This window comes from Anser anser, assembly GCF_964211835.1.
Source record: "Anser anser genome assembly, chromosome: 1".
In the NCBI taxonomy this organism is placed as follows: Eukaryota; Metazoa; Chordata; class Aves; order Anseriformes; family Anatidae; genus Anser; species Anser anser.
This window is the reverse complement of record NC_139720.1, coordinates 192,270,665-192,298,236: the sequence shown is the minus strand read 5'-3', so window position 1 is coordinate 192,298,236 and position 27,572 is coordinate 192,270,665. Positions and strand designations below refer to the sequence as shown.

The following is a 27,572-nucleotide window of genomic DNA, read 5'->3' as shown; positions in this document are numbered from 1 at the left end:
GCTCTGCAACAATTAAAACATCAACATGTTATCAGCGCTCTTCTCATCCTAATCCAAAACATAGCACCCTACCAGCTACTATGAGCTACTTAACTCTGTCCTAACTGGAACCAGGACAGATATCCACCCCTTATTCCATACCATTTATGTCATGCTCAGGTTACACTCTGTCCAATACATTCTAATTAATCACCATTTTCATCTATGATATATAGCAATCATGGTAGTGATGACATACATTATTATATAATAATTAACATACTACAATTCAACTCATGGGCTATTCTCACCCAGTATCAAATCCCCTTGAGGTACACACCGGACCTCCCCATTCTTTTGCATTACCCACCAAGTGCATCCAGGTCCCTGAGCAAAAGCAATTCCACGAATGGGTTTGCCTTTTCCTGAGGCAGGAGTAGCCCAGACTGTTTTACCCAGCATGTTTCTTACGTGCACTACAGGAACTTTATCCCCTTCTACAGTGCGTAACAGGTTTGATTGGGCAGGTCCAGCTCGGTTGGCAGATCCCCTGGTATTGACTAACCAGGTGGCCTTTGCCAAATGTGTATCCCAATTTTTGAATGTCCCAGCACCCATTGCTTTCAGTGTAGTCTTCAACAGTCCATTGTATCGTTCAACTTTTCCAGAGGCTGGTGCATGATAGGGGATGTGATACACCCACTCAATACCATGTTCTTTGGCCCAAGTGTCTATAAGGTTGTTTCGGAAATGAGTCCCGTTGTCTGACTCAATTCTCTCTGGGGTGCCATGTCGCCATAAGACTTGCTTTTCAAGGCCCAGGATAGTGTTCCGGGCGGTGGCATGGGGCACAGGATATGTTTCCAGCCATCCGGTGGTTGCTTCCACCATTGTAAGTACGTGGCGCTTGCCGTTGCGGGTTTGAGGGAGTGTGATGTAATCAATCTGCCAGGCCTCTCCATATTTATATTTCAGCCATCGTCCTCCATACCAAAGAGGTTTTGACCGTTTGGCTTGCTTGATTGCAGCACATGTTTCACAGTCATGAATAACCTGTGCTATAGTGTCCATGGTCAGGTCCACCCCTCGATCACGAGCCCATCTGTAGGTTGCATCTCTACCTTGATGGCCTGAGGTGTCATGGGCCCATCGGGCTATAAATAATTCACCTTTATGTTGCCAGTCCAGGTCCACCTGAGCCACTTCAATCTTAGCAGCCTGATCCACCTGCTGGTTGTTTTGGTGTTCTTCAGTAGCCCGATTCTTGGGCACATGAGCATCTACATGGCGTACCTTTACAACCAGGTTCTCTACCCGGGCAGCAATATCTTGCCACAATGCCGCAGCCCAGATGGGCTTGCCCCTGCGCTGCCAGTTGTTCTGCTTCCATTGCTGTAACCACCCCCACAGGGCATTTGCTACCATCCATGAATCAGTATAGAGATAGAGAACTGGCCACTTTTCTCGTTCAGCAATATCTAAAGCCAGCTGAATGGCTTTTACTTCTGCAAACTGACTCGATTCACCTTCTCCCTCAGCAGCTTCTGCAACTCGTCGTGTAGGACTCCATACAGCAGCTTTCCATCTCCGATGCTTTCCCACAATACGACAGGACCCGTCAGTGAACAAGGCATATTTCTTCTCATTTTCCGGTAGCTTGTTGTACAGGGGGGCTTCTTCAGCACGAACCACCTCCTCCTCTGGTGATATCCCAAAGTATTTGCCTTCTGGCCAGTCCATAATCACCTCCAAGATTCCTGGGCGACTGGGGTTTCCTATTCGAGCCCGCTGAGTAATCAGTGCAACCCACTTGCTCCATGTAGCATCAGTTGCATGATGCGTAGAGGGGACCCTTCCTTTGAACATCCAGCCTAGTACCGGCAGTCGGGGTGCCAGGAGGAGCTGCGCTTCAGTACCGACCACTTCCGAAGCAGATCGAACTCCTTCATATGCTGCCAATATCTCCTTTTCAGTTGGAGTATAGCGGGCTTCAGATCCTCTGTATCCCCGACTCCAAAACCCCAGGGGTCGACCTCGAGTTTCCCCAGGTTCTTTCTGCCAGAGGCTCCAGGTGGGACCATTCTCTCCGGCTGCGGTGTAGAGCACATTCTTTACATCTGGTCCTGTTCGGACTGGCCCGAGGGCTACTGCATGAACTATTTCCTGCTTAATTTGTTCAAAGGCTTGTCGTTGCTCAGGGCCCCATTCAAAAGCATTCTTCTTACGGGTTACTTGGTAGAGCGGGTTTACAATCAGACTGTAATTTGGAATATGCATTCTCCAAAACCCCACGACACCTAGGAAAGTTTGTGTTTCTTTCTTGCTAGTTGGTGGAGACATAGCTGTTATTTTGTTGATCACATCCATTGGGATTTGACGGCGTCCATCTTGCCATTTTATTCCTAAAAACTGGATCTCTCGTGCAGGTCCTTTAACTTTATTCTGTTTTATGGCAAAACCAGCCTTCAGAAGGATTTGGACTATTTTCTTCCCTTTCTCGAAAACTTCTTCTGCAGTGTCACCCCACACAATGATGTCATCGATGTACTGCAGGTGTTCAGGAGCTTCCCCCTGCTCCAGCGCAGACTGGATCAGTCCATGGCAAATGGTAGGGCTGTGTTTCCACCCCTGGGGCAGCCGATTCCAAGTATATTGGACTCCCCTCCAAGTGAAGGCAAACTGTGGCCTGCACTGTGCTGCTAGAGGGATGGAGAAAAATGCATTAGCGATATCAATTGTGGCATACCACTTGGCTGCCTTTGATTCCAGTTCATACTGGAGTTCTAGCATGTCCGGCACTGCAGCACTCAGTGGTGGCGTGACTTCGTTCAGGCCACGATAGTCCACTGTTAGTCTCCACTCACCATTAGACTTTCGCACTGGCCATATGGGACTATTAAAAGGTGAATGAGTCTTGCTGATCACTCCTTGGCTCTCCAGTTGACGAATTAGCTTATGGATGGGACTCAGGGAGTCTCGGTTGGTGCGATATTGCCGCCGGTGCACAGTTGTGGTAGCGATCGGCACTTGCTGTTCTTCAACCCTCAGCAACCCCACAACAGAAGGGTCCTCTGAGAGACCAGGCAAGGTAGACAACTGTTTAATGTCCTCTGTCTCCAAAGCAGCTATGCCAAAAGCCCAGCGGAACCCTTTTGGGTCCTTGAAATATCCTCTTCTAAGATAGTCTATGCCAAGGATGCACGGAGCATCTGGGCCAGTCACAATACGGTGCTTTTGCCACTCATTACCGGTTAGACTCACTTCAGCCTCCAATACAGTTAACTGCTGGGATCCCCCCGTCACACCATAAATACAGATGGGCTCTGGCCCTTTATAGCTTGATGGCATTAGAGTACATTGTGCACCGGTGTCTACCAAAGCCTTATACTTCTGTGCGTCTGACGTGCCAGGCCATCGAATCCACACAGTCCAATAAACTCGATTGTCCCTTTCCTCCCCCTGGCTGGAGGCAGGGCCCCTCTAGTCCTGGTCAGAATCTTCATTTCTGTGTTTAAAGGACTGCCTGCTGGAAGTTGGAGCAGCAAACCTTTCAGAGAACTCCTTTTTCCCAATTGTTTTCCTTTGCAATTCACGTACCCGTGCCTCTAGGGTCGCAGTAGATTTTCCATCCCATTTTCTCATGTCCTCTCCATGGTCACGTAGGTAAAACCACAGGGTGGCGCGGTGTGTGTGCCCACCATATTGTCTTCCTTGCATAGATGAACGTTTACCCCTAATAGCTGAGACACTGGTTTGTACAGGTGGGGAGGAAAATAATCTCTCTTTAAGTTGGTGGATCTCTTCAGAAAGTTTCTCCAAGGTATTCTCTTTTAGCTGGTGGACACTAGTTCGTTCAGGTGAAGGGGAAGATAATCTTTCTTCAAGTTGGTGGATCTTTTCAGAAAGTTTCTCCAAAGCATTCTCTTTTAGCTGGTGGACACTGGTTCGTTCAGGTGAAGGGGAAGATAATCTTTCTTCAAGTTTGTGGATCTTTTCAGAAAGTTTCTCTAAAGCCTTCTCTTTTAGCTGGTGGACACTGGTTCGTTCAGGTGGAGGGGAAGATAAATTCTCTTTAAGTTGGTGGACCTCTTCAGAGAGTTTCTCCACAGCTGAGACACAGGCCTTTAGGGAAGAGGAGAGATTTCCTTCGTACTGCCGGAGTATTTTAGTCACTTCATTCACTGTGGGATTCTCCTCCGTTTTCCAGGCTAGTATTGCCAATGAGTTGGCATATGATGATGGGGCACTCTGTACAAACTTCCGCCACATGGGTGGTGTACACCGGACTGCATCTGGATCTGCGGATGTTTGTGCGTCGTCTAGGTCCTTATAAATTACTTCCCGTACGGCCAATTCCCTCAGGTACTGAATTCCCTTCTCCATGGTGGTCCATTTGCTTGGTAAACATACAAGTTCTTCCTTGAAGAGATACCTTTCCTTCACAGCTGACAGGAGACGCCTCCAGAGGCTGCGAGATTGTGCTCCATCTCCAATTGCTTTGTCAATGCATGCGTCCCTAGCAAGGGATCCCAGCCGCCTGGCTTCCTTGCCCTCCAATTCCACATAATTGGCTCCCGTGTCCCAGCACCGGAGCAGCCAGGTGACAAGCTGCTCGCCTATACAGCGACCAAAATCTTTTCGCACATCTCGTAGCTCACGCTGGTATAGAGTCCGGGTAATTACTGTTGATTTTCCGACATCCTCATCCTCATCTTCAGTCTCCTGCACCTTTGATGGCTGGTATGGAGTCCGGGTAGTTACTGTTGATTTTTCGCCATCCTCATCCTCATCTTCAGTCTCCTGCACCTTTGATGGCCCAGCCTCGTCTTCACTACGCCCAGACTTAGCAGAAGACTGTCTGCGTTTTAAACGACCTGAGCCTCTATACCATTTTTTCACCTTGTCTACAGGGGCAACTTGCACTGCTACAGCTCGTTTCTCTGACCCAGCCACAGGGTCTGCCACAGGGGTTGGAATACCCTCTGCGGGGTCGACTTGCACTGCTACAGCTCGTTTCTCTGACCCAGACACAGGGTCTGCCACAGGGCTTGGAATACCCTCTGCGGGGTCAACTTGCACTGCTACAGCTCGTTTCTCTGACCCAGACACAGGGTCTGCCACAGGGCTTGGAATACCCTCTGCGGGGTCAACTTGCACTGCTACAGCTCGTTTCTCTGACCCAGCCACAGGAGTGGGAGCAGCTGCACGAGCTGGGGCAGCTGCAGGAGCTGGAGCGGCTGCAGGGGCTGGAGCTGGAGCGGCTGCAGGAGCCGGAACGGCTGCAGGAGCTGGAGCTGGAGCGGCTGCAGGAGCTGGAGCTAGGTTGCTAATAGCATCAATTGCAGCTCGATAGGCACAAGCCAGACCCCAGCACGCTACAGTGATTTGTGTCACTTTGGAACTGCCAGAGTCATGACACCTTTTTTTCAAGCATTCTGCCAGCTTTTTAGGATTTTGCAGTTGTTCAGGGGTGAATGTCCAAAACACTGGAGGTGACCACTGCTCTAGAAACCTGCCCATATCCTCCCACACTCCCTGCCACTCGCAACTATCCCGCCTCAAGACAGATCTCCGGATGAGATTCCTAAGTAGTTGTTTAACCCTCCACAAAATCTGAAGCGCATTCAGGAGACATAACAACAAGAGCAGGCTGGTCTGAGTATCCCAAGGATATTCAACATCTCGGAGAACCACCGTAACTAACTCGGGGGATAAGAGGGTGGTGGTGAAGGAGAAAGGGAGAGTGAACAGGTAGGGAAACATGTCTTCCCCTGTCCCCTTCACAGATGGGCTCCCTAACGAAAACAGGCAATAGGTGTAATTGCTAATAGTTTCTGAGATATGGGTTCCAAAGTATAGAGTCGACGTCAGTGCTGAGTACAAATACCAGGTTAAAGTCGTGACCAGATATTTCATCATTTCATAAGCCATTGTTACACCGCACAGTACCATAACAATCTTAAACCAGGGCCCGGAAAGGATAAACAGTGCAACAGGGAGCACATACAGAAAGTAACGCACCATAAAACCCAATTTGGAATACAGGTACAGCAGACTGGAGATTAAGGCAATCAACATCGTGACTAGCAACTATTAAGCAGGTCCAATACTTATACCAATTTTAGTTTAACACACTCTGGTCAGATTTGTCGATATCTCAACCCTTCGGGCCCCACGTTGGGCGCCAAAAAGACTGTTGTGGTTTAACCCGGCTGGCAGCTAAACACCACACAGCCGTTCGCTCACCCTCCCCCCTCCCTCTCTGGGATGGGGGAGAGAAACGGGAAAGTGAAGCCTGTGAGTTGAGATAAAGACAGTTTATTAAGACAGGAAAATAATAATAACAATAATAATAATAATAGTGATAATGGTAATAGTATTAACAATAATAATGTGTAAGAAAACAAGTGATGCACAATGCAATTGCTCACCACCCGCTGACCGATGCCCAGCCTATTCCCGAGCAGCCGGCCCCCCCACCCCGGCCAGCCACCCCTATATATTGTTTAGCATGACGTCAGATGGTATGGAATACCCCTTTGGCCAGTTTGGGTCAGCTGTCCTGGGTCTGTCCCCTCCCAGCTCCTGCTGCACCCCCAGCCTGCTCGCTGGCAGGACAGAGCAAGAAGCCGAAAAGTCCTTGGCCTGGTGTAAACACTGCTCTGCAACAATTAAAACATCAGCATGTTATCAGCGCTCTTCTCATCCTAATCCAAAACATAGCACCCTACCAGCTACTATGAGCTACTTAACTCTGTCCTAACTGGAACCAGGACATCCATCAATGCATATTCTAACCATGGTTCTTCCTAAGGACAGGGCAAATTTTAACATGCTCTCATGTCTGCACTTCACCTGGACATATGGACATAGGCAATGAGAACTGGGAAGGTCTCTGTACTTTTTGATTAGAGAGTGGTCTTCCAGTTTCTCTTTTATACACACTTATTTCAGGGACTGGAATAAACTGTCCAGCTGTAGCAATTGTCCTAACAAATACAGTGTTTTCCAAATACCATTCACAAGTATTTTCTTCTTTTGTCTCACTTACAATTATTGACTACTCTACCCATATATTTGTATCCAAAAACTTTTTTCTCTGATATATCACTTTGCTAATCTTGTGGGGTTCCTATGTGCAATTAATAATCAATACAGATGAAGTACTAAATTTGATTTTTTTAATTACTTTTTGAAGTTTTCCATAATGAAATGCCAATCTATTTAAATTTAATTGCATGAGAAAATGTTGAAGAGGTAACTTTATATAATTTTACTAAACAATAGATATATCTGTTCATTAGTTAGTTGATAATGATACCAGTCTAGATCTATGAATGTTATATGCATTTAGAAATAAATTAACTTATTATATATTTAAATACTTCTTTTAACAACTATTTATTCACTTGGTAAGTTCAGACACTTAGGAAGGAGAGGATTATTTAAGGAAATTTGAAAAATATGAAACTAGGAATATGATGCATTAAGAAAGGAAATTTTTAACTGGAAATCAAGTAACACTTTCTGACTTACTAGGCTGTGCAATAGCATGCCATATTAAATTGTGGGTGACCAATCATTTGGAACATTTAAAAGCAGACTAGCAGCAATAAAAATGTACAGAAAAGAACACTCTTTCACGGCAAGAGTTCTCCTTCACTGCATAGACATACACTAATGAATCTGTACAGCCTTTCCACAAATTTCACCATTAACAGTGTACACTCCATGGAATTAGTTGTCATTTTGAAGATGCCACATTTTTTAATAATCAAGTAAAAACAAAAATGTCATTAATTATTCACAAATTCTCATCCTAACTTTTACTAAAAATTCTCAAGTCAGAACACTAATATTCCATAGTTTCAACTCTGAACAATCCTGAAGAGTTGTATTTTGCCATTTTTCCATTAAATTAAGTATATTTTATGCCCAACCAGGCCACAGCCATTCCCACTATCTCTATGAGAATGTGAATATCTAGGTGACCACTAGTGACCAGCCTCCATCTGGATTTCCCTCTGTTCACCACAATTCTTTGGGCCCGGCCACCCAGGCAGTTTTTAACCCAACAAAGTATACACCCTCCCAAGCCTTGAGCTTCTTCAGGAGAATGCTGTGGGGAATAGTGCCAAAAGCCTTACTGAAGTCTAGGTAGACCATATCCACAGCCTTTCCCTCGTCCACTGAGCATGTCACCTTGTTGTAGAAGGAGCTCAGGTGCATCAAGCAGGACCTGCCTTTGATAAACCCATGCTGACTGGGCTGGATCGCCCAGTTGTCCTGTAAGTGCTACCTGATGGCACTGAAGATAATCTGCTCCACGAGCTTCCCCAGCACCGAGGTCAGACTGACAGGCCTGTAGTTCCCTGAGTCCTCCTTCCAGCTCTTCTTGTAGATGGGCGTCATATTTGCTAGCTGCCAGTCGACTGGGACCTCCGCTGATAGCCAGGACTGATGCTAAATGATGGAAGGTGGCTTGATGAGCACTTCTGCTGGCTCGCTCAGTATCCTCAGGTGGATCCCATCAGGCCCCATGGACTTGTGTACGTCTAAGTGGAGTATCAGGTCACTAATCCATTTCCTTGTGGATTAACAAGTCATCATTCTGTACCCTGTTCTTATCTACCAGCTCAGGGGGCTGAGTACCTGGAAAACAACTGGTCTTGCTGCTAAAAACTGAAGCAAAGAAGGCTTTAAGTACCTCAGCCTTTTCCTCATCTCTGAGGTTAGATCATCATATACTCAACAACACTGTTACAGAGATTCACATACACAGTGAAGATTTATAGTAACATTTCTTAGAATAACATGAGTTGACACAGAATGGTTGAGGTTGAGGGCCCTCATGAAAACAAATAGTGTTTCAAAATGTTGGACCAGGGACTTCCCAGAGCCTGGATCCAAGTGCACATCCTGATTACCTCTTGCCTGCATGTGAGCTCCACCCTGGTCTCAGGTTCCTGAATACTTACATGAGCGATGCCTGCAGGCCTCCTCCTGCTCAAAATCCACTTTCCCAAGAGGGGTGATGGCATGGGTGATCAGGGAACAAGGCCAGTGAGGCACACTGTGACATGCACCTATTCTGCAATTCAGTAACCAAAGAGTAAAGCCCAGACTACCGAAATAACTGTGAGATGGAGGAATTGAACAACTTGATTTTAATTAGTATTTCTGTGATCCAGATACAAATAATTACATATACATTCATGCATGAAATTCCACCATCTGATCAGAAGCATTCACTCTGCAGTTTCTCAATTGCTATTTTTCAGTGTGGGACTCTTAGGACGTCTGTTTTGAGTCCAACACTAAAATGGCCTGAGCCTACTGAGCTCCAGTAGAGATCAGTGAGACAGAAATGTAATCACTGTTCCCAAATTATGGCTGCCTATGTATATTTGTTTAAATTATACATGTATTTTATTTTTTATAGAGGACCATTATGTAGAAAACAAAGTCAGAATTGAATATATCATTCTTCAGAATTGTACAATAGCCTATGGCTAAGCTGTACTTTTTTTTTTTTTTTTTGCCTCTGGTACAAAGAAACAAGAAAACAGTGGTTTTCTGTGATATCTTTACATGTTTTTGAAGATATTTAGGTATGTAATAAAGATTTTACTAGTAGCCTTACTATTGTTTTTACAAATTCCCAAATCTGTAAACTCAAGAAGTGCATGACCACTCCCACAATTTGTTCCATTCCTGTTTATTTGACATATGTTTTCCCATTGTTTTTCATTCACTTAAAGAAACCTGCCTGTCATGTCCACAGAAATAAATGGAAAGCCATTATATTCTTGGTTTCTCAAAAGCCTTCCACAGGTCTGTATCAGTCAGATCCTCACACTAATGGCCCCAAATTTACCTTGCCTGTTTTGTCTGTTCATTTTTTACTCAAATAAGTTGTCCAGAATTCTTTCCTAAGAATCCAGGTAACATCTCCATATGTATTTTGTGTACATCTTACAATGGTCTCATATATTTGAAAGAAATTATTTATTTTTTAGCTTTTGAAATCTCTTGCAGTTAAAAGACTTGTCAGTGCTTCAGTGTCTGCTCAAGCAAAATGATTATGAGAATTCATATTTCTCCACACTTAAATAGCATAATATGTATCTGTACTGACTGCTTACTAAACTTTTCCAAATACGTATTTCTATATACATACGGTAGTGGTGAAAATATAATTTGACAAAGTATAAATATAATTTAAATAATATAGAATTAAAATGTAAATGAATTTAAAATTCCTCATTAACTGTGCTGGGAAATACACAAGTTGTCCTAAAACTTTCCCTTTATTCTATAAAAGACACTTCATCGGGAAAAAAAAAAAAAGCAAATGTTTTTGGCATCTTTCATAGCCATTTCCTTACAAAACTTGAGTTTGGAGTGGCCATCTACTTTTCTAGATAATGGAATATTACCTGCACTCGTTCTAACCATATCTGGAAGTGGTGTTTCAGGCCTTATCTAGCCCTTTGCTGGCCAGGTGAGATTAACTCCTATACCAGGAATGCTTGCTGTTGCTAACTGCTCTGATTTGACCAATATCTTTGACAAAAAAAAACTCCATTGTCATCTGAGAACAGGAATTGGATAACCTTCTCTGTTTGAGCCCAGGAAATAGAGTCCTTGCAATAGAAAATGAGATGAGGTATCAGTAATGTTATTATACTAAGCACGTACTTAGCTCCAAAATAGATATTGTAAGTCAAACAGAGAGTTTCATCAGATTCATTACCAGTCCTGTTTTTTGCTGATTGCTCTTTAACAATCTCTACCCAAAGCCCTATTATCTCAATGAAACAGTACGTTCTTGTTTGCAAAGCAAGTTCTCTAAATAGTAATAGCTGCAAGAAATACTGCAGTGAAAGCTGGATCTATAAAGCCATTAATTGAACTACCTTTGGGGCACAACAAATGATGTTTCAGTCAGAACTTGCCAAAGTCTTTCCCTGGGTTGACCTAAAAGTAGGATGCAGGTATCCTATAAGACAAGGTGTTTACCTGAATGGAAATAATGCATCCAATCTACTCTGAAGTTAATATCATTACCAGTTTCAAACAGCAGCTACAGTATGTGTGGACTTCTAATACTCAGAAAATTTGAAATATTCAAGGAACTGGTATTACAGATCAAATATGCTATTAAGTCCTGAAATGGGAATTACTTAGAGTTGAGATGAGTGCATGTCTAAACTACTGTTTGATTTAACTTAAAGATTTTACTGTTGCAGCAATCCTAATATATGGATATGCTTGTTTTTCCAGTATTTGATTTCTTCCCAAAAGAGGAAAATACACAACTTCCTGTGCAGCTCTTAGGTGTTACATAGACCAGAAGTTTAATTTCCATTGTTAGAGGAGTTTGAGGACTTCATTTGAGACTAACATTCTGAGAAAGTGCAAAAGCTGTGATGATATGATACGATATGATGTAATAAGAGTAGTAGTTGACCAAGAGTAGTGAATCCCCATGTATATCAGTTTCTACATTGGTAAGAAAATGCAAGCTATGGATACTGGTTGAATTTAGGTGACTAGAAACACTCATCATAAATTGAATGAATATTCCTTATGCCTCATCTCATTTCTAAGGGCCACATACCCACAACAGCAGACCTCTACATTATTATGTTGGCTTGGGAGATAAATCCTGAATGATGCTTTTGATGCTCTCAAAATGAATTTGATGCTCTTTTGAATCTAAGCCATAGTCTGCATGATGCTTGGCTGCCTGAGAGCCAGTTAGTGTGGGTGCAAGAGCCCTAGAGCTGCTTGTTCCTCCTCTTGATAGTCCCACAGCAATGTGCATCTCATGCCATGTGACTTTTTTGGTTATATAATCATAGAATTATAGAGTCATAGAATAGTTTGGGTTGGAATGAACCTTAAAGATCATCTAATTTCAAGCTCCTTCCATGGACAGGGACAGCTCCCACTGCATCAGATTGCTCAAAGCCCCATCCAGCCTTGCCTTGAACACTTCCAGGGATGGGGCATCCACAGCTTCTCTGGGCAACCTGTTCCAGGGCCTCACCACCATCTCAGTAAAGAATTTCTTCCTAATATCTAACCTAAAGTCACACTCTATTTAGTTTAAAACCATTATCCCTTGTCCTGTCACTACACTCCCTGATAAACAGTCTCTCACCAACGTTCCTGTAGGCCCTCTTAGGTATTGAAAGGCTGCTATAAAGGTCACTCCCAAGCCTTCTCTTCTCTAGGCTAAATAACCACAACTTGCTCAGGTTTTCTTCATGGGAGAGGTGCTCCAGCCCTCTTATCTTTGTGGCCATCCTCTGGATCCACTCTAACAGATTCACATCTTTAATATGCTGGGGGCCCCAGAGCTGAACACATTACTCCACATTTCTCCAGGTGGGGTGTCATGGTAGGAAAGGGGAAGAATCACCTCCTTCAACCTGTTAGCTACACTTATCATGGAATCATAGAACCATTAAGGTTGGAAAAGACTTGCAAGATCATCTGGTCCAACCATCACTCTACTACCAATGTCACCCACTAAACCATGTCCCTAAACACCACATCCAACCTTTCCTTGAACACCCCCAGGGATGGTGACTCCACCACCTCCCTGGGCAACCCGTCCCAGTGCCTGACTGCTCTTTCTGATAAGAAATGTCTCCTCATTTCCAACCTGAACCTTCCCTGGAGATACTTTCTGGAGAAAAGAACTGCTTTCCCTTTTCAGAGGAAAATTATTTCACATTTGTCACGTTCCGGAGTCTAAGACAATGATAGCCCATCCAAGATGGTCCTCCCATGCAAATGTTCCATAGCACCTTGAGTCTTACCTAAGATTCTAGTAGTGGCAGCTAATTATTTTAGGTAGTTTGGAGTATCCTATGTAGGCAATTGGCTAAATAGAGGTCAAATATGCTTTAGACCATGATTTCTGAATCAAAGAGCCTTTTGTTGACCTTTTAAGAGGCTTGAACCCACTTAGAGCTTGCATTTATTATAGAATCCTTTGGCTATGTTTCTGGAAGTGCTTACCTCTTCAGGAGCATTTACAAATGAGGAAAAGGCTTCTGGAAGACTTCCTGTTATTCCAATTAAAATCTGCCAGATTTGAAATAAATAACTGGTCACACCTTTCTGAACGCTATTGCTAAATTGCATCTTTGCTTTGTAAGGTTTTGGTAGGTGCCAGCAGTTCCCACAACAGTAAACTTGCAGGATGAGCAAAATCTGCTTAGTGTCTACAGAGAAGTACCTTTTCATCCTCCTCTTCTGTACAGCTCAGTCCCTGCCTTGCTGTGAGCTTTTAGTAATTGGAAAACATAGGAGTCTCAGGGTGTTACACACAGCAGTGTCTAGAGCTAAGGGGTCAGCACACTCAATCAGTGACAGTCACTGGCATCAGGACAGCAGGAGTCCAGACTTACCATACATCTGCTATGTTTAATGAAGCACATTTTTCCCTAATCAATAGCTTATTGTATAACTGTATCAAAGCCTGCATCTAACTTACATTTGGACCTTTTCCTCACGTCAATAAAAATATTTTTATCCAAGGATTTAAATAGGAACACAATCAAATCCTTGAAATGGAAAGCATCAAGGTTACTCATCACTGAGGAAGTCACAATACTCAGTAAATAATAATTGGCTTTTCCTGAGTGGTAATGTAAGAAGCAGAAAGGTTTTTTAAAGAACATAATGTGTTGCTATTATACTCTTCTTTTTTAGGGAACTTATCATTGGATCTCAGTACATTAAGGTACCTGTTTATCCTAAATCTCTCTCTTATCCGTGTAACTTCAATTCACCTATTGTCAAAGGGGAATAATAGAATTTCCCCATGACCAGATGATGAGAATGAATGATGAGGCTCTTACTCAAGTATGTGAGAATGTGGGCATTGTGCCAATGCCTAAATGAAATATCTGATGAAGAAAATGGTACATGCTTGAGGACTTATACAAAGTACTTATACAAAGTAATCTTGAGTGATATGACTGGATTTATGGGAAAATAAGAACATAAATATATAAATAAATTAAAATGTTAAATTTTGCCATGTGGTATATTATTCTTGATGTCAAATATTCTTTTGTCTGTATAGCATTTTTAGAATAATTATTAGAGAAAAATCTGAGCCCATTAGAAAATGTGTGCAGAGTAAATTGCAAAATTTACTTTTTCAACATCAGTTGCAACTTTTTGTCTCTTCTTGGCAAAGCCAAAGTCAGTATAGAGATTGTCACCCAGGAGTTTATAATTTTCCCTGATTGCTACTTCTTCCTCTACCTTCTTGAATTTCAGATTTCTCAATGTCTTTTTTTTTTTTTTTTTTAGTTTAATCTATAATATATTGTTTATTTAGTTCCCTATGTTCCAGGAAAAATAAACTGTGTTAAAAACTAATGAAGCTTAGTACAGTCAATTTTCACTTCATGGGAAAAGGCATGAGATGAGAGCAGATAATCAGATCCTAAATTTATTTAATTAAATGAGAGACATCTATTACTGGTATTTCTTTAGAATATCCTGATTTTTCTTATCATATTTCTCAAAAGTGTTTGTCTTAAAACCTCTATTTGCTTTAAAACCTTTGTGTTTTTATAGAGTTGAAATGATCTCTGTTTTGTGTTACAAGTTAGAAAAAATAGTCTGTAGTCATCACTAAAAAAACACGTACCTGAGTAATTCAGTGGTGCCTAGGAATCGTCATTAAGAAAGACATAGCGGGCTCATCACAGGTATTAGTTTAATTTTGCTTCATGATATGTATCAGTTCTTCTAGCTACTTTTTAAAAAGCTTTGCAATGGTCTAGAGTTCAGAAATTATATCTAGTGTACTGAGAAAAGTCAGTACACTATGTATTTCAGAGCGATAAAATACTTCACACAAAATAACAGATTCCATAAATAGCCTCTTTCCTTAAATAAATTCATGCCGAGGAGGAATTCTAGTGATACTGTCCAGCAGAATGGACTGCTGACATGAGGATTTCCCACCTTAAGGAATTTAAGCAAAGTTTGTTTCTCTCTTCATCTTTCTTTAAGCCTGTTTAAAAAAAAATAAAAAAAATAAATAAAAGTTTTTTAATGTAGTCTGGTTAGAAGTTATTTAACTTTTTATATGTAAAATATATCATTTCATTGGAGAGAACATACCATATTGGAAAATAATTACAGCTAAAGCTACATTTTTTTCCAGTGGTAAAAAATGCTTTTTTTAATTAATTAGCTGAATAGGTTATTGATCTGTGGCCTATCATCTATTACCTCTTCTCTCCTTACATGGAGAATAGCCTGAAAAATATTTGGAACAGAAATAGTTTTTGGATTTATTGTTTTTATTTAGCTCTCCCACCTATTTCTTGTAACTTGAGGCAGTTTGGACTTGGAATAATTTTGTCTGTGGCTGAGCTGTAAGGCTGTAATACTTTTTTCAACTTTTTTCTCAGTTTTATATTGGTGGTTCAGGGGATGAATCCTTTATAAATTATCTAAATACCTGTGAGAAATGTCCTTTGGCTGAAGACTAAAAGTCCTCTGATTTACTTAATGTGGTATTTCCAGACTCATTTTTCACATTATCAATGCTGTGATAACGGTGAAAGAAAGAAAAGTTTAAAATGGCTTGAAATTGTGGAAGGTGGAACAGGGCTAGAATTGTGAGAAAGAGACTAAAAGAATGAGGTCGAAAATTGGCAAGCAGGTTACGGAGAAAGGAATGAGGAGTGTGAGGGGAGGAACCTGAGCCTACAATCAGAGGAGGAAAAAAATGAACCCAAGAAAGAAAAACTAATTAAAAAGAAGGAAGTCATTATTGAAAATGGAAGCAAATATAAATCTCCCTTTGGCCCTTCAATAGGCTTAGAAGTGTTGCATTCTATGTGAAGTATACTGCTGATAGAATAAACCTTGAGATATGACCATAAGGTTTGTTTTTTGAGCATTTGTGTGAAAGACTATTTTTCATGTTTTTTAGAGATACAAAAGGTATTTCAGCACAAGCAATACAAATGCACTTCCTTTTAAGATACTGAATGTAATATCGTATTTTCCCCTTAAAAACAACGAACAAACAAACAAACAAACAAAAAACTACTAACTCTTTCTTGAAAGCTACAATTTATTAAAGAAAAATGCTCCTGAAATAAGTGAGGAATTCTCAAAAAAATAAATGCATTAGTGTGGGTATCTTTATAAATAGAGGTTAGGCAGACAGCTGTGGACATTTTCAGTTTATGAAATGAACAAAAGAAATACAGCAACAATATTAAAATGCACATAATTCTTGCTTTTTCTCAGACTGGAATGGGACATCTACGTGTTACAAAAGACGGCCTTCGTCTGGAAGGGGAATCAGAATTCTTATTCCCTCTTTATGCCAAAGAAATACATTCTAGAGTGGTAAGCAATTAATCTTACAAAAATACTGAAATAAAATTAATGCACTTATGAACAGTTGAATTTAGGTCAAGTCTAGGCACCTGTCAGGGGAAAAAATATGTATATATATAGTGTAGATATATGGATATGTATTTTTATACATATTATGCACTCACATTTTTGCATGTGTGTAATATTTTTGTAGGTATATAAATATTGTATTGAAGTATGCAAGAATATAATAAATATTTCACAAGCAGGGTCATTAGGTCAATGTTCAGATACTATAATGTTTTTCTTTTAGGCATGTGCTTACAAATTGCTTAAAAAGGAATTAAGAAAGATGATGTGCATAAGCAGTGCTTTTAAGAATGTATAGAAAGTTTTTAATTATTTAGAGTATTTTTATGTATGCTTCCCTGTGAAACTGTTTTGTTTATTCATACATTATAGAATTTATTAGCTTACAGAACTGTGTAAATATCTCTAAAATTAGTGGATCCTGTAGGAAAAGTTATGATTTCCATATTAATTTCAATTTCTGTCACTCTAGGACACCAGAATTAAATGCATGACACTTTTATATATGCGTATATAAAACCAACAAGACTAAATGGAAATATTTCAGATTGAATCTTATTTATACAGACCAAAAATTTTATTAGTATGAGGTTAAAAAAAATGGTCAAAGGAAGTATTTCATAAGCAGTTTAACTTCAAAACAACAGTAAGAATGGTATAGTATGGAAGATTTCTATTAAAGTACTGAGTTTTGATGAAGATAGAATCTGAATTGGTTTTGAATTATGCAGGTAAATTCTGAAACAGGTGGATTTTTTTTTGTAGAGCAATATCTGTTTCTTGTCAACAAAAAAAATTACTTTTTGGAACTATCTTCTGTCATCCAAACTCACAATATATTTTATGAGCAGTATCATCAACCAATTGGACATTTCACAGGATGAAGCACTACTCAATGAGAGTAAAAGCCAACTTTGACTCTTTCATTATTTCATAATCATCCTTACTACTTCATTAGAAAGAATAGCCAGGTATTAGAGTTTTCTGAAACTAAGGAAAAAGTTAGCATTTGTATTGCTATGGCAAAAGAAAAGGTAAATAATTTTATCAGATAACATGGTTGACATAGGATTTAGGATGAGGTCATTAAAATGCTCGATGACTGAAATTCAAGCAATGCCACCATACTTTATCTCTATTAAGCCTTTCTTTTTCTTTCTTTCTGCAATATTTTTTTCCAGTAGCAGGAACAGCTCTTATTTAGACAGAGAGATGCTGTTACTAAAACTGTATTTTCATTTTGTTTCTTATGCTGTGTTCTTTTCTGCCCCATAGGCAGTGCCAACAGTATTTATGTGCTTAAATGAATTTCTCTTGAGGTTTTTTATCTGATAAAACATGTAACCTTTTAAAACCAACATAGCTAATACTTAGGAACTCACTCTGCCCAGAAGAATAGGTATGCAATGTTCAGCCACCCTTTGTACTTTTTTTTAATATTCCTCTTAATACATTTAGTACCATATAGGAAGGAAGATGTGTGGTGGCATCTAATATACGCCCATCTATCTAATGACCCATTGTGATCATTAGTAGCATGTATTAATTAGAGCCTTGAGGCTGCTGGATGGCTCTGCCCCCTATGAACTGATCATTCATCAGGGTTTTGTTTGTTTGTTTCCGTGCTTGTTTTTGAAACATTTGAACTCTATTGAATATAAGCCTCTGGAGAGGCTTAATTGCCTGTAGCTTGATCTCCTGAGTGTCATTCTATATATTTACTCTCATAAAATTGCTTATTTGTTATGACTTCTTTTTCTAAGTTTGCCTGTTAGAGAATTGGGCTATCACAGCAGCTTTCTTCCTAGCCTTGAGTGTTTTCTGCTTGCAGTCTCCTAACAGCTTTTCTCACCTAATGAGGCCTCCAAAGTGCTAAGAAAATATGTAGCAGAAAATCTACTTGCTGTGCATCATCTCTGGAGCCTATTACAAGTTTATGCCTTTGTTATGCCAACACGGAGTTATGGGCAATACCATTGCATTTTAGCTTATTTATATTCATAACAAGATAAAACTATAGCATTTATAAATATGTTACTAGGCTTTAATCAGTCAACAACATGTGTGGCAGCTACAGGCTTAGAATATAGTTTATTCACACTTAAAATCAACATTACAAATTAGTAAAATATTTTTGAAATCAACCAACAGCAGTCAAAATAAGTTTACCAGAGATGCCCAGATTTGTGGGTCATTTAGAACATGCACTTAAATGTAATATATTTACCTGATCTTCTTTGACTGTTATAAATCAACAATAACAATTTAGAACTATCTGATATAATTTATAAAATGAGATTCATTTATGTTGCTCATTTAGTGACTTGAGATAGCCTATCTTTCTACTTGTAAGACATCCATTTTAATAAAAATATGTAAGTCATATTCCAAACTGTGTATTGCTTTAACCACAGTTTCTAGGAAAGTGTTTATAGCAAAAATCTTTGTATAAAATGTATTCAAAATTCTCAGGTTAACTCGTATATTAGATTACAATACGAACGTGACTTGGGAGTGATTTTCAGGGATTAGCCTTTCAACATGCTGGCTTGAGTCCAGAAGAGGTACCAGAAGCAATATATTTGAAAGACACTGATATTTTACAGTATTCCAATAGTTAGAAACTATTTATCTAGGGATGAGGATCCCCTTTGAGGTCACAGACAGCTTTCTAATACTCTCTTCGTATCACATATTTCCTGATAATTTGGCCATTGCCTTGTAGGAAGTCTCAACTTATGTATAGGAAAGTAGTAAATCTAATACTTAAGCATTTTTCTTTTTAAAAGATAAAATGTTAACAACCATATTCAGTGGGCCAGTAACATAGATTTCGGCCACTTTCAATATTCTCTATAATTGGTTTCTTATTGTAAATCTGATATACTTGAAATAATCAAAGGTATTTGCCCAAATTATGTGATGACACCTGTGGATGGTTTTGTAACTGCAAAGCTCTTTCAATAACTGAGTTAATATATAACCCAGACTAAATTTGAAAATTGTTTACAGTTCTGAGTATACACCTGAATCTACTGTTTTTTCTCCATACTTCAGGACTCATCACTGCTTCTCCAGTCTACTCACAATGTGACTGTGAATGCTCGCAATTCAAATGGAGAAGTTACAGGCAGATTAAACGTGGGTAAGTCTAAGTAATATTTCCTTGTTCACTGTTGTTGGATTTAATAAATATTTCTAAGGAGCTTGGAGAATACAAAAAGTTATATGTGATTTTTTTATACTGTTATGGCCACGTTTAGATAGTCCAGCTGCCACTTAATAAGTAGCAACAGTGTATTTCCATTTCTCACTTAAGCATTAATTACGTAAATATTTAAAGCACTTCTTTATTGCAGAGTTATGCAGGAAAGGTCGCTAATTAATCCCAATTTGGCCTTTAAATGTTTTCTTTCTTTTTTTTTTTTTTTTGGTCATTCAAGCTAATTATAAAGATCTGAATCATTCCTCTTAAAAATGCTCATAAATATTTATCAAATCACAGTAGTGGAACTCATATCTCATTGTGATAATAATGAAGGGTATGAAATGTACAGTACTTCTGGTTTCATATTATTGATACAGCCATTAAGCTACTTTGCAATAAGTAACCATACAGTGACCACATGACCAAAACAGTACGTATTACATGGTTAAAATTTCCATGATGTGTAACATATGCTATTGATTTTGTCTGTTTGTGGATTCCCATCATGGGACCAGATATACTCTTGTGCTGTGGTCAGGTCCCCATCCTGCCTGATGAGAAGTTCTCAGGAGGCCCTTTGGGAAGGGTGGACCACAGAACAGATCATTTATCACCACGTTAATTTGTCCAACCTGATTCCTGTCCAATTTGAGAAACTTAAAGGTAAAATCATGTCAGACAGTAACCCGAAAGCCTGATGAATTGTTTGACAGGCTGTGTCCAGCCTGCATGACCTAGAACTGCTAATATGAAAGGTGTGCTATACATGTGTTCATGAATACTGGGCCCTGACTTGAGTTTAGACACTTGTCAAATGAGTGACCCCATCATTAATGAGTGCTTTTGCATGAAAGTGAAAAAAATGCTCAGATTTCTGATGAAATCAGTTCTGTTATCATATTTTTGTATACTCACAATGCGCTTATGGGATTATGTCCCTAAGGAAATAAGGCACCTCTATATTTCAAGCCAGAAACGTGACATACTACTGGCAGGAGGAAGGTGCATCACTTCTCAGACAGATGTTTCTGCATGAAGAATTAAGAAACACTGGGGGGTTGGGGGAGGGGGGGGGTTGGAATCAAGGCACTGAAGACTGTTGTAGCTGCATTGCACATTTGGAGTTTGGCACCTGTACTGTAATTGACGTCCTTAAATGATCTGAGTCTGAGATAGTCATCCATAGTGTATCTTTCTCCTTAATGAAGAGGCTGCAGTGCTGAAAGTAGTTAAATTATATATTTTACTGAAAGGAGGGGTATTTTAACTGTTGTGCCAGCCAAAAAAAAAAGAAAAATCTCAGACCTCTCTCTTTTAATTTCCTCTTTTTCCCTTCCCAGTCACCACACAGGCTTTCTTCTGAGAGAATTAACAAAGAACGGTATGGAGAACGCACGGGAATGTGCCTTCTTAAATACACAGAAAGTTAAATATATCTGTTCTGTAGAGTTAGAGACATCTGATCAAAGAGCACTTGTAAACCAAAGACCTGATTGACTGGGAAGGGTCAATATGAACCAATATCATATAGGGACTGTGGTATTTAGAGGGGAATGTTCTACTGGATAGAAACAGGCTTGGCCATAGTGACTGATTTATAGCAAGTGCTTTTCATATTTAGTATTTTCCCTCCTTAAAGGCAGTTTAATTCTGTTTCTCTGATTTTAATCACGTGGTTCTTCCGGCCTCATTCCCATTAATGTGCAAGTCAGTGTTGTTACATCTTATGATCTCCAGCCTCTATCACCCATTCCCAAAGGAAAGCCCAATACTTCATGCTGTCCAGACAGGCTTTATCTGGCGTAGGCAATATATGAGGAAACCATGAGGAAGGAGGAGAGTTTAGAGTGAAAGACCTGCACCTCAAACCTCTTAAAAGTGGTCTGTGTTTTAAAGCAATTCAGATTCAACACTGAAGCGGGGAAGTTCTGACAGCACTTTGGCTTGCTCTTTTCAAAGCTACTATAAAAAATATTTAAGAGGATGTGATAATGATTTGAGCATGGGAAAATCAGAACTATATCAAGAGTAAGTGCTGAAATGTATTTACATATTACTTGAAATATATTCATGTCTAAGTAATCCCTGTTTGACTGCCAATTCTATTTATTCAATTCATTAATAATTGGTCTTAAATGATGTCTGGGATAATTGGTAGCATTGTAAATACTAATGTGAAATATTACTAATATTAAACTAATTTTAGACTGATAAAGTATTGAAAGACCAGTAAAAATTAATGTAGTAAAGAACTCTGTTAATACCTAATGATATGGTCAAGCAACAGTGACTGGGGCAAGTGACAGTTTATTGGAGTAAATGACCATCTATAAATAGCTCGATATTTTTAGTCATTGTCAGTAGCTCATCAAAATACATGCAGGATGATGTTCCCTTATAAGAAGAGTGAAAAATAGGTGCGTGCGTAATTTACTTCATATACACAAGACATTGCTAAGAATTAATGCCTTTCACAGTTGCCAGCATGCTGGAATTATCTCTTAACACGTGGTTCATCTTATAAATATGAATAGTTGCCATTGTGATGTGGTTATATAGATAAATTAGAGATTATTCCAAAGATGACAATATAATATAGTGTCACTCATAAGATCATCATGAAAACACCTTTTAACTCACAGAAGATTGTGATTCAAATGATCTGTTTAAATATTTTAATAATTTATTAAGAGCAATTCAAATACCCAGTCTTCAACAGAAGTAATTCGCAAGAGGGATGTGAAAGAAGTCTTCACTTGAGGAGTTTCTATGGAATTCCTCACATGAGGATAACAGACGTTACTCAAGAATGAAGAAGGTTTCTCTCATGAATTACAGCCATACTAAAATAACTTCAAATGTGAGCAACTTTTACCATTAGTGCTTTTGTTGTAAAGTTGCTACGTGCTCTTAAGTTTACCTGCATGACATACCTCTTGCAGAAGTTTTGTGAACATTGTAGTTCTTTATAAGCGCTGTATGTAGAACTTGCTGTGTTTTGAACTGTGTTCCATAATTGCACTGCTTTCAGAAGCCTCTATGAATGCAAATACGTTTAACTGCCTGTCAAGAAAAGAATACTTTCAAAGCAATAGGTATCATAACTAAAAAAAATCACCACTTCTGTGCTTTACTCTTTTTTGTCTTCGGCATCTCTGTATGGCAGAGAGACCCATTTTGTCTGAGGTACTCATTGAAATCATTTAAAACTCATATCTGACCAAGAAACTCATATTAACCGGAGTAAGTAATAAGAAAGGAAGAAAGGAAGAAAGGAAGAGAAAGAAAAGAAAGAAAGAAAGAAAGAAAGAAAGAAAGAAAGAAAGAAAGAAAGAAAGAAAGAAAGAAAGAAAGAAAGAAAAGAAAGAAAGAAAGAAAAGAAAGAAAAAGAAGAAAAGGAAAACTAATTTTTAAATTAAAAAAAAAGGAAATGGGACATTTAGTTAAGAGAATATGGGGAGATTATTTCTTTTATTTCTTTTGGAACAATTCTGGGAGAAATGGGGCTTAGAATAAAGATGTTGACCAACAGAGAGCAAGGAAAGAATCTAAGCAAGGCACACATGCGAAGGTACAGGGTTGAAAGTCAGAGCGAATTAAGAAAGCAGTAGAGACAGATGCCTTATAGGCAAGTCAAGGATGTCCACAAAATAGATGGTAACTTTTTTCGTTAGAATAGATATCTTTAACATCACAGATAAGCTTCAAAAATTCTCATTATCACAGCTCGTTCATCAACCTTAAAAACTGAAATATCCTGAATTTCTTTGATAATCCAAAAAAGCAGATGAAGAAGGCTGCTAACCATCATCTATCTGTAAGACCTCCGTTCTTATCACTTCAAAGCCTTATTCAATCCTAAAATAAAAAAGAAATGTATCATCTTTGATTCTATCAAAATCCTTATTTATAATAAAGCAACATAGTGTAAAAAATTAGCAAACTATTTCAGTAATGAATTTTAGCATGTATAATATATAAGAATGTATAGACTATAGAATTGATTATCAAGTATTTAAGAGCAACATTTGTATCAAATAGCAAATGATGCTGCAGTTAAGTAAAGATATGCTTACATATACAGCCTACTAGCAGATGAATACAATAGTCATAATTCTGCAGTATTGCAATATATTAGGAACTGAATATTAAGAAAGTGGCTGAAGAGCAGCATGCTTTCCAACTCATCTTTAATTAAAATATGGCCAGTTTTTGAAAAGATCTATTTTTCAAGTATCATATAAGGGGGCTTCAAGCTCCAAAAGACTATGAATTTTGATGGCCTTTTTCAGGGTTAATGACACGGAGGAAAGGAGCTTCCAAAGTCTTTCAGGGTCTGTGAGAACAGGTTCAAGTACAGTAGACTACTGGTCCTCCTCCTAGTTTAATTATTTACACCAAGTAACAGTGACATCAGTAGCTTCAGGTGAGGAGTTCACTTTAAAGTATTTAAACTAAAGGAAATTTATTTAGATATCTGTGCTTTGAAGCTGTTCTGCACTTTGAAACATGAAATCAGCACCACACAGAAAGCATGGCAATGTGGTAAAAGCCAAAATGGTTTATACAGTCTGAAAACAGAATTACCGTTAAAAATTCTGCCTATAGACTATTTTAATGTCCATCACATTAATCTAAGGAGCTCTTAAATGAGAGCCATCTCACCCCTTTTTTTTTCAGAGAGGAGCAACATTCTGAGGAAGCAGATAAGTGTCAGTACCTAATATATTTCTTCATTAGCATTAATTGCCATCTGTAAACTACCACTTTCCAATGTCAAGCCATTACTGTTCTTCTTATCAGCATTTTGATATTTCATTCTCAAGTGATGGTATTTTTTTCATTAGAGACATAATAGGAAGAAAACAGTGTTAATGAAGCATGATGTATGTAAGAAGAGTTTGGTGGTGTTTTTACGGGGAAAACCCTGAAGCCAGTTTTATAAACTTGACTTAATTAATAACATTGTAAAATCATTTAGCTTTTCCTTCTTTACTTTTCCCAGAAGGCTTTCGTTAAAAACTTCATTTTGGTCCAAATAAGTTCTTACTTATCTTTAAGATAAAAGCCAGAACATATTTCTTGAAGATCTTTGTACTGCAAGAAGATGATTATTTGCACAACTTTAATTGCTGTCCAGCTGGGTTATAAGAAGGAAAGATACAACATAGGAGTAATTAATAGAAAGATAAATTGCAAATTTAACTGAAGTATTTTTGAGGTGATTAAGTCTTCCTATGATCAAGAACTTAAATTATTTGTTCCAAAAGGATGAAAGTAGGGATTTTTACCCCCAGGGGTATAAGAGTTTAGCTACCAATGAATCTGATCATATCAAAGCATACATTCTAGTTTTATTTAAAAGTAAAGCTTAGTTGACTCAGATCAGGCAAAATTTAGTCAATGACAGGTGGCTGCTCTGTTTTTTTTCTAATTTCCTGTTTTAATCCATGGCAGATGCATTTCTGTTCTATATTAAATGCATATGCTATTAGACATTTGTGACAACAATGTGTGTTTAAATGGGTTTAACTTTGAAAAGTATTTTAAAAATAACAGGAAATACTAAGTGGTAATCAATATACATTTAAGGTATAGTTAGCTAATCATATCTCCATGAAAACTTATTTGTGAAAATATGAATTTGGTCATCACAGCCGCAGTTTAATATTTAAACTCAAATGAACAGTATCCTCTTCTGCCAAAAATACCATTGACAGATCCTATGTACTATGTATAGTAAAGTGCTTACCATAGCAGATTCACATGCTGGTCCCAAATGTGATAGTCTTTATAAAGAAATACGTGATGATGTTCAGAGTCAGCAATGCTGACTTAAAACAGACTATAAAAGTCATCTACAAATTAATCAGGTAGTTAGGTGCATTGCTAACTTGCTTAAATATGCCAATATCACCGTAAAGGAGAAATTTAACCTGTCCAAAGGGATTTGAGTCCTGTGCTGTCACTTCTGCTTTAATTGTGTCTAGAAGAGAAAAGTAGTATGCATGTAAGTCAACATGGCTTAACTCTGAAAAGAAGCTAACATCTGGGAAATCATTTTTATGTGAAATAATATATGGAAAAAGAACTAGGTAGTGTATACCAAGCTCTTACCAGAGTGCAATTACTCATCTGAGTAGCTCCCCAATCCACTAACCCCTTTATTTCAATGGGAGTAAGGAATTCGAAGTAGTTGAAGAAAAAGGAATTATAAAATACTTGATATCATTCTCGACTTTTGCAGTCTTCAGTAAATTTACAATCCCAAACAACGTATTTTGGTTCATATTTTATAGTGAGCATTAACACAAATCTTGGGAGGAAAACTTGAAGCTAATAACACTAAAAGTAAGGAATTAGTTCTTGTACCTTCTTCCTTTAATAAAGTAAAGAATGAATTATTGAAATTGGTTAACACAAGATGACTTCATAAAGGTTAACTTAAAATGAATGAAATTTATTGTGACTAAAATCTATTATAGAATTTGGATAATTAAGTACATCTAAGCTATTCATATAAAGTATAACAGTACTTTCTTCTTAAAGTTAACTCGACTCTGGATGTCAGTTAGAGGCCAAAAAAAAAATAGGAGCCAATTCTCTATCTTTCTGCAGCAGGTCTGTAGGAAAAGAACCCTCCCATCCTGGTGAACTACTTGAGCATGTATCTGCGGCGTACCCTTGTGGCAATAAGGGCTAATAGCATACTGGGCTGCATTTTCCCACTCCTGGGAGTTTACATCTGTTACAGCTGGAATATGGCATTAAAATTCACCCTCTCCAATGCGACAGAGCTATCAGCTAACTGGGGAAACTCCCACGAGGAGTCATTAATATGGTCAGGCATTGGGAGCACATGAAATATAAGAGGCTGAAGAGGGTGCATTTTTTAAGCTACAGAAAAGAGGGCTTAAGGCAGGCTTCTCATTGCTGCCTGCTTCTCCCTAGTGAAGGGCTAGGGTGAAGCTGTACTCTTCTCAGAAACACACAGAAAAATGTACAGAAAAATGGCAAGAGGCAACAGTTGCAACATGGCAAAATGTAACTGGATGCAAGTGGGGGAAATACTACTTTTTAAATGGCTAAGCACTGGAACAGGTTGCTGGGGGAGGCTGCTGACTCCCCTTACTTGAAGGTGTTATAATTCTACCTGAAAAAGACCCTGAGCACCTTCAGCTAACTTCCAGCTGAGCTGGTCCTGCTGTTAGTAGGCAGTTGTGTGAGGTGACCTCCAGAGGTGCCTTCTGACTTAGCTTCTTCTGTGGTTCTGTCCTGCCCTGTCTTCGGCTGGCACTCTTCAAGGGCTCAGGTCACTTACTGATCCCAGGACAGGTCTCCAAGCCCTTCTAGTCTTTGATGCTCCAGGGCAGCTAAAATAAGCTGAAGACTAGGCACCAAAGTATATATAATGGCACGAAACAGCTATTCTTAGGCAATTGAGTCATGTCCCACCTGTTTAACTGGTTTCACATTGAGTCTTCTGCCCAGATACAGTAGGCATTCATAAAATGTTCCTAAAATGCAGGGCTGGGATCGATCTTATGAAAATAAACCCATATCTTCTTTTTTAAAAAAAAATAATAATTAGAGTAAGAAGAGGTAATATAATAATCCATTAAACAGAAGATAATCTATTCTTTAATAGTATTAAAGAATGAAGGACTTACTAAAATTAAACTGTCAAGTATTCTTTGTAAAGTAGGATAAAGTATTCACTGAGGAATGAGAGGCTCAGAAAGGGTGACCTTTTGGTAGCCTTTTGGTCAAGTAACTGTGTGAGGAACATGATTGTCTATTCCTGCCATGGTTTCTACAAGCAATAATCAATTTTAAAATCAAGCACTTCATGTTTTTATTTTTTAATATTTATAGATACTATTTTATAAAGATAATGCTCAGATGTATAAAAACATTT

The 27,572-nt window shown here is 38.8% G+C and overlaps 1 protein-coding gene across 6 annotated transcripts in view; it reads left to right on the top strand.

Moving 5' to 3' along the window:
• SGCG (sarcoglycan gamma) overlaps window positions 1–27,572 on the top strand; it is a 144,817-nt gene that overhangs the window by 78,690 nt on the left and 38,555 nt on the right. For all 6 annotated transcript variants that reach the window (XM_083804380.1, XM_083804379.1, XM_083804378.1 and 3 more), the window contains 2 exons: window positions 16,285–16,386; window positions 19,504–19,591. In XM_083804380.1, the coding sequence (XP_083660506.1) occupies window positions 16,285–16,386; window positions 19,504–19,591 (190 nt within the window). The remainder of the gene's footprint in view (window positions 1–16,284; window positions 16,387–19,503; window positions 19,592–27,572) is intronic.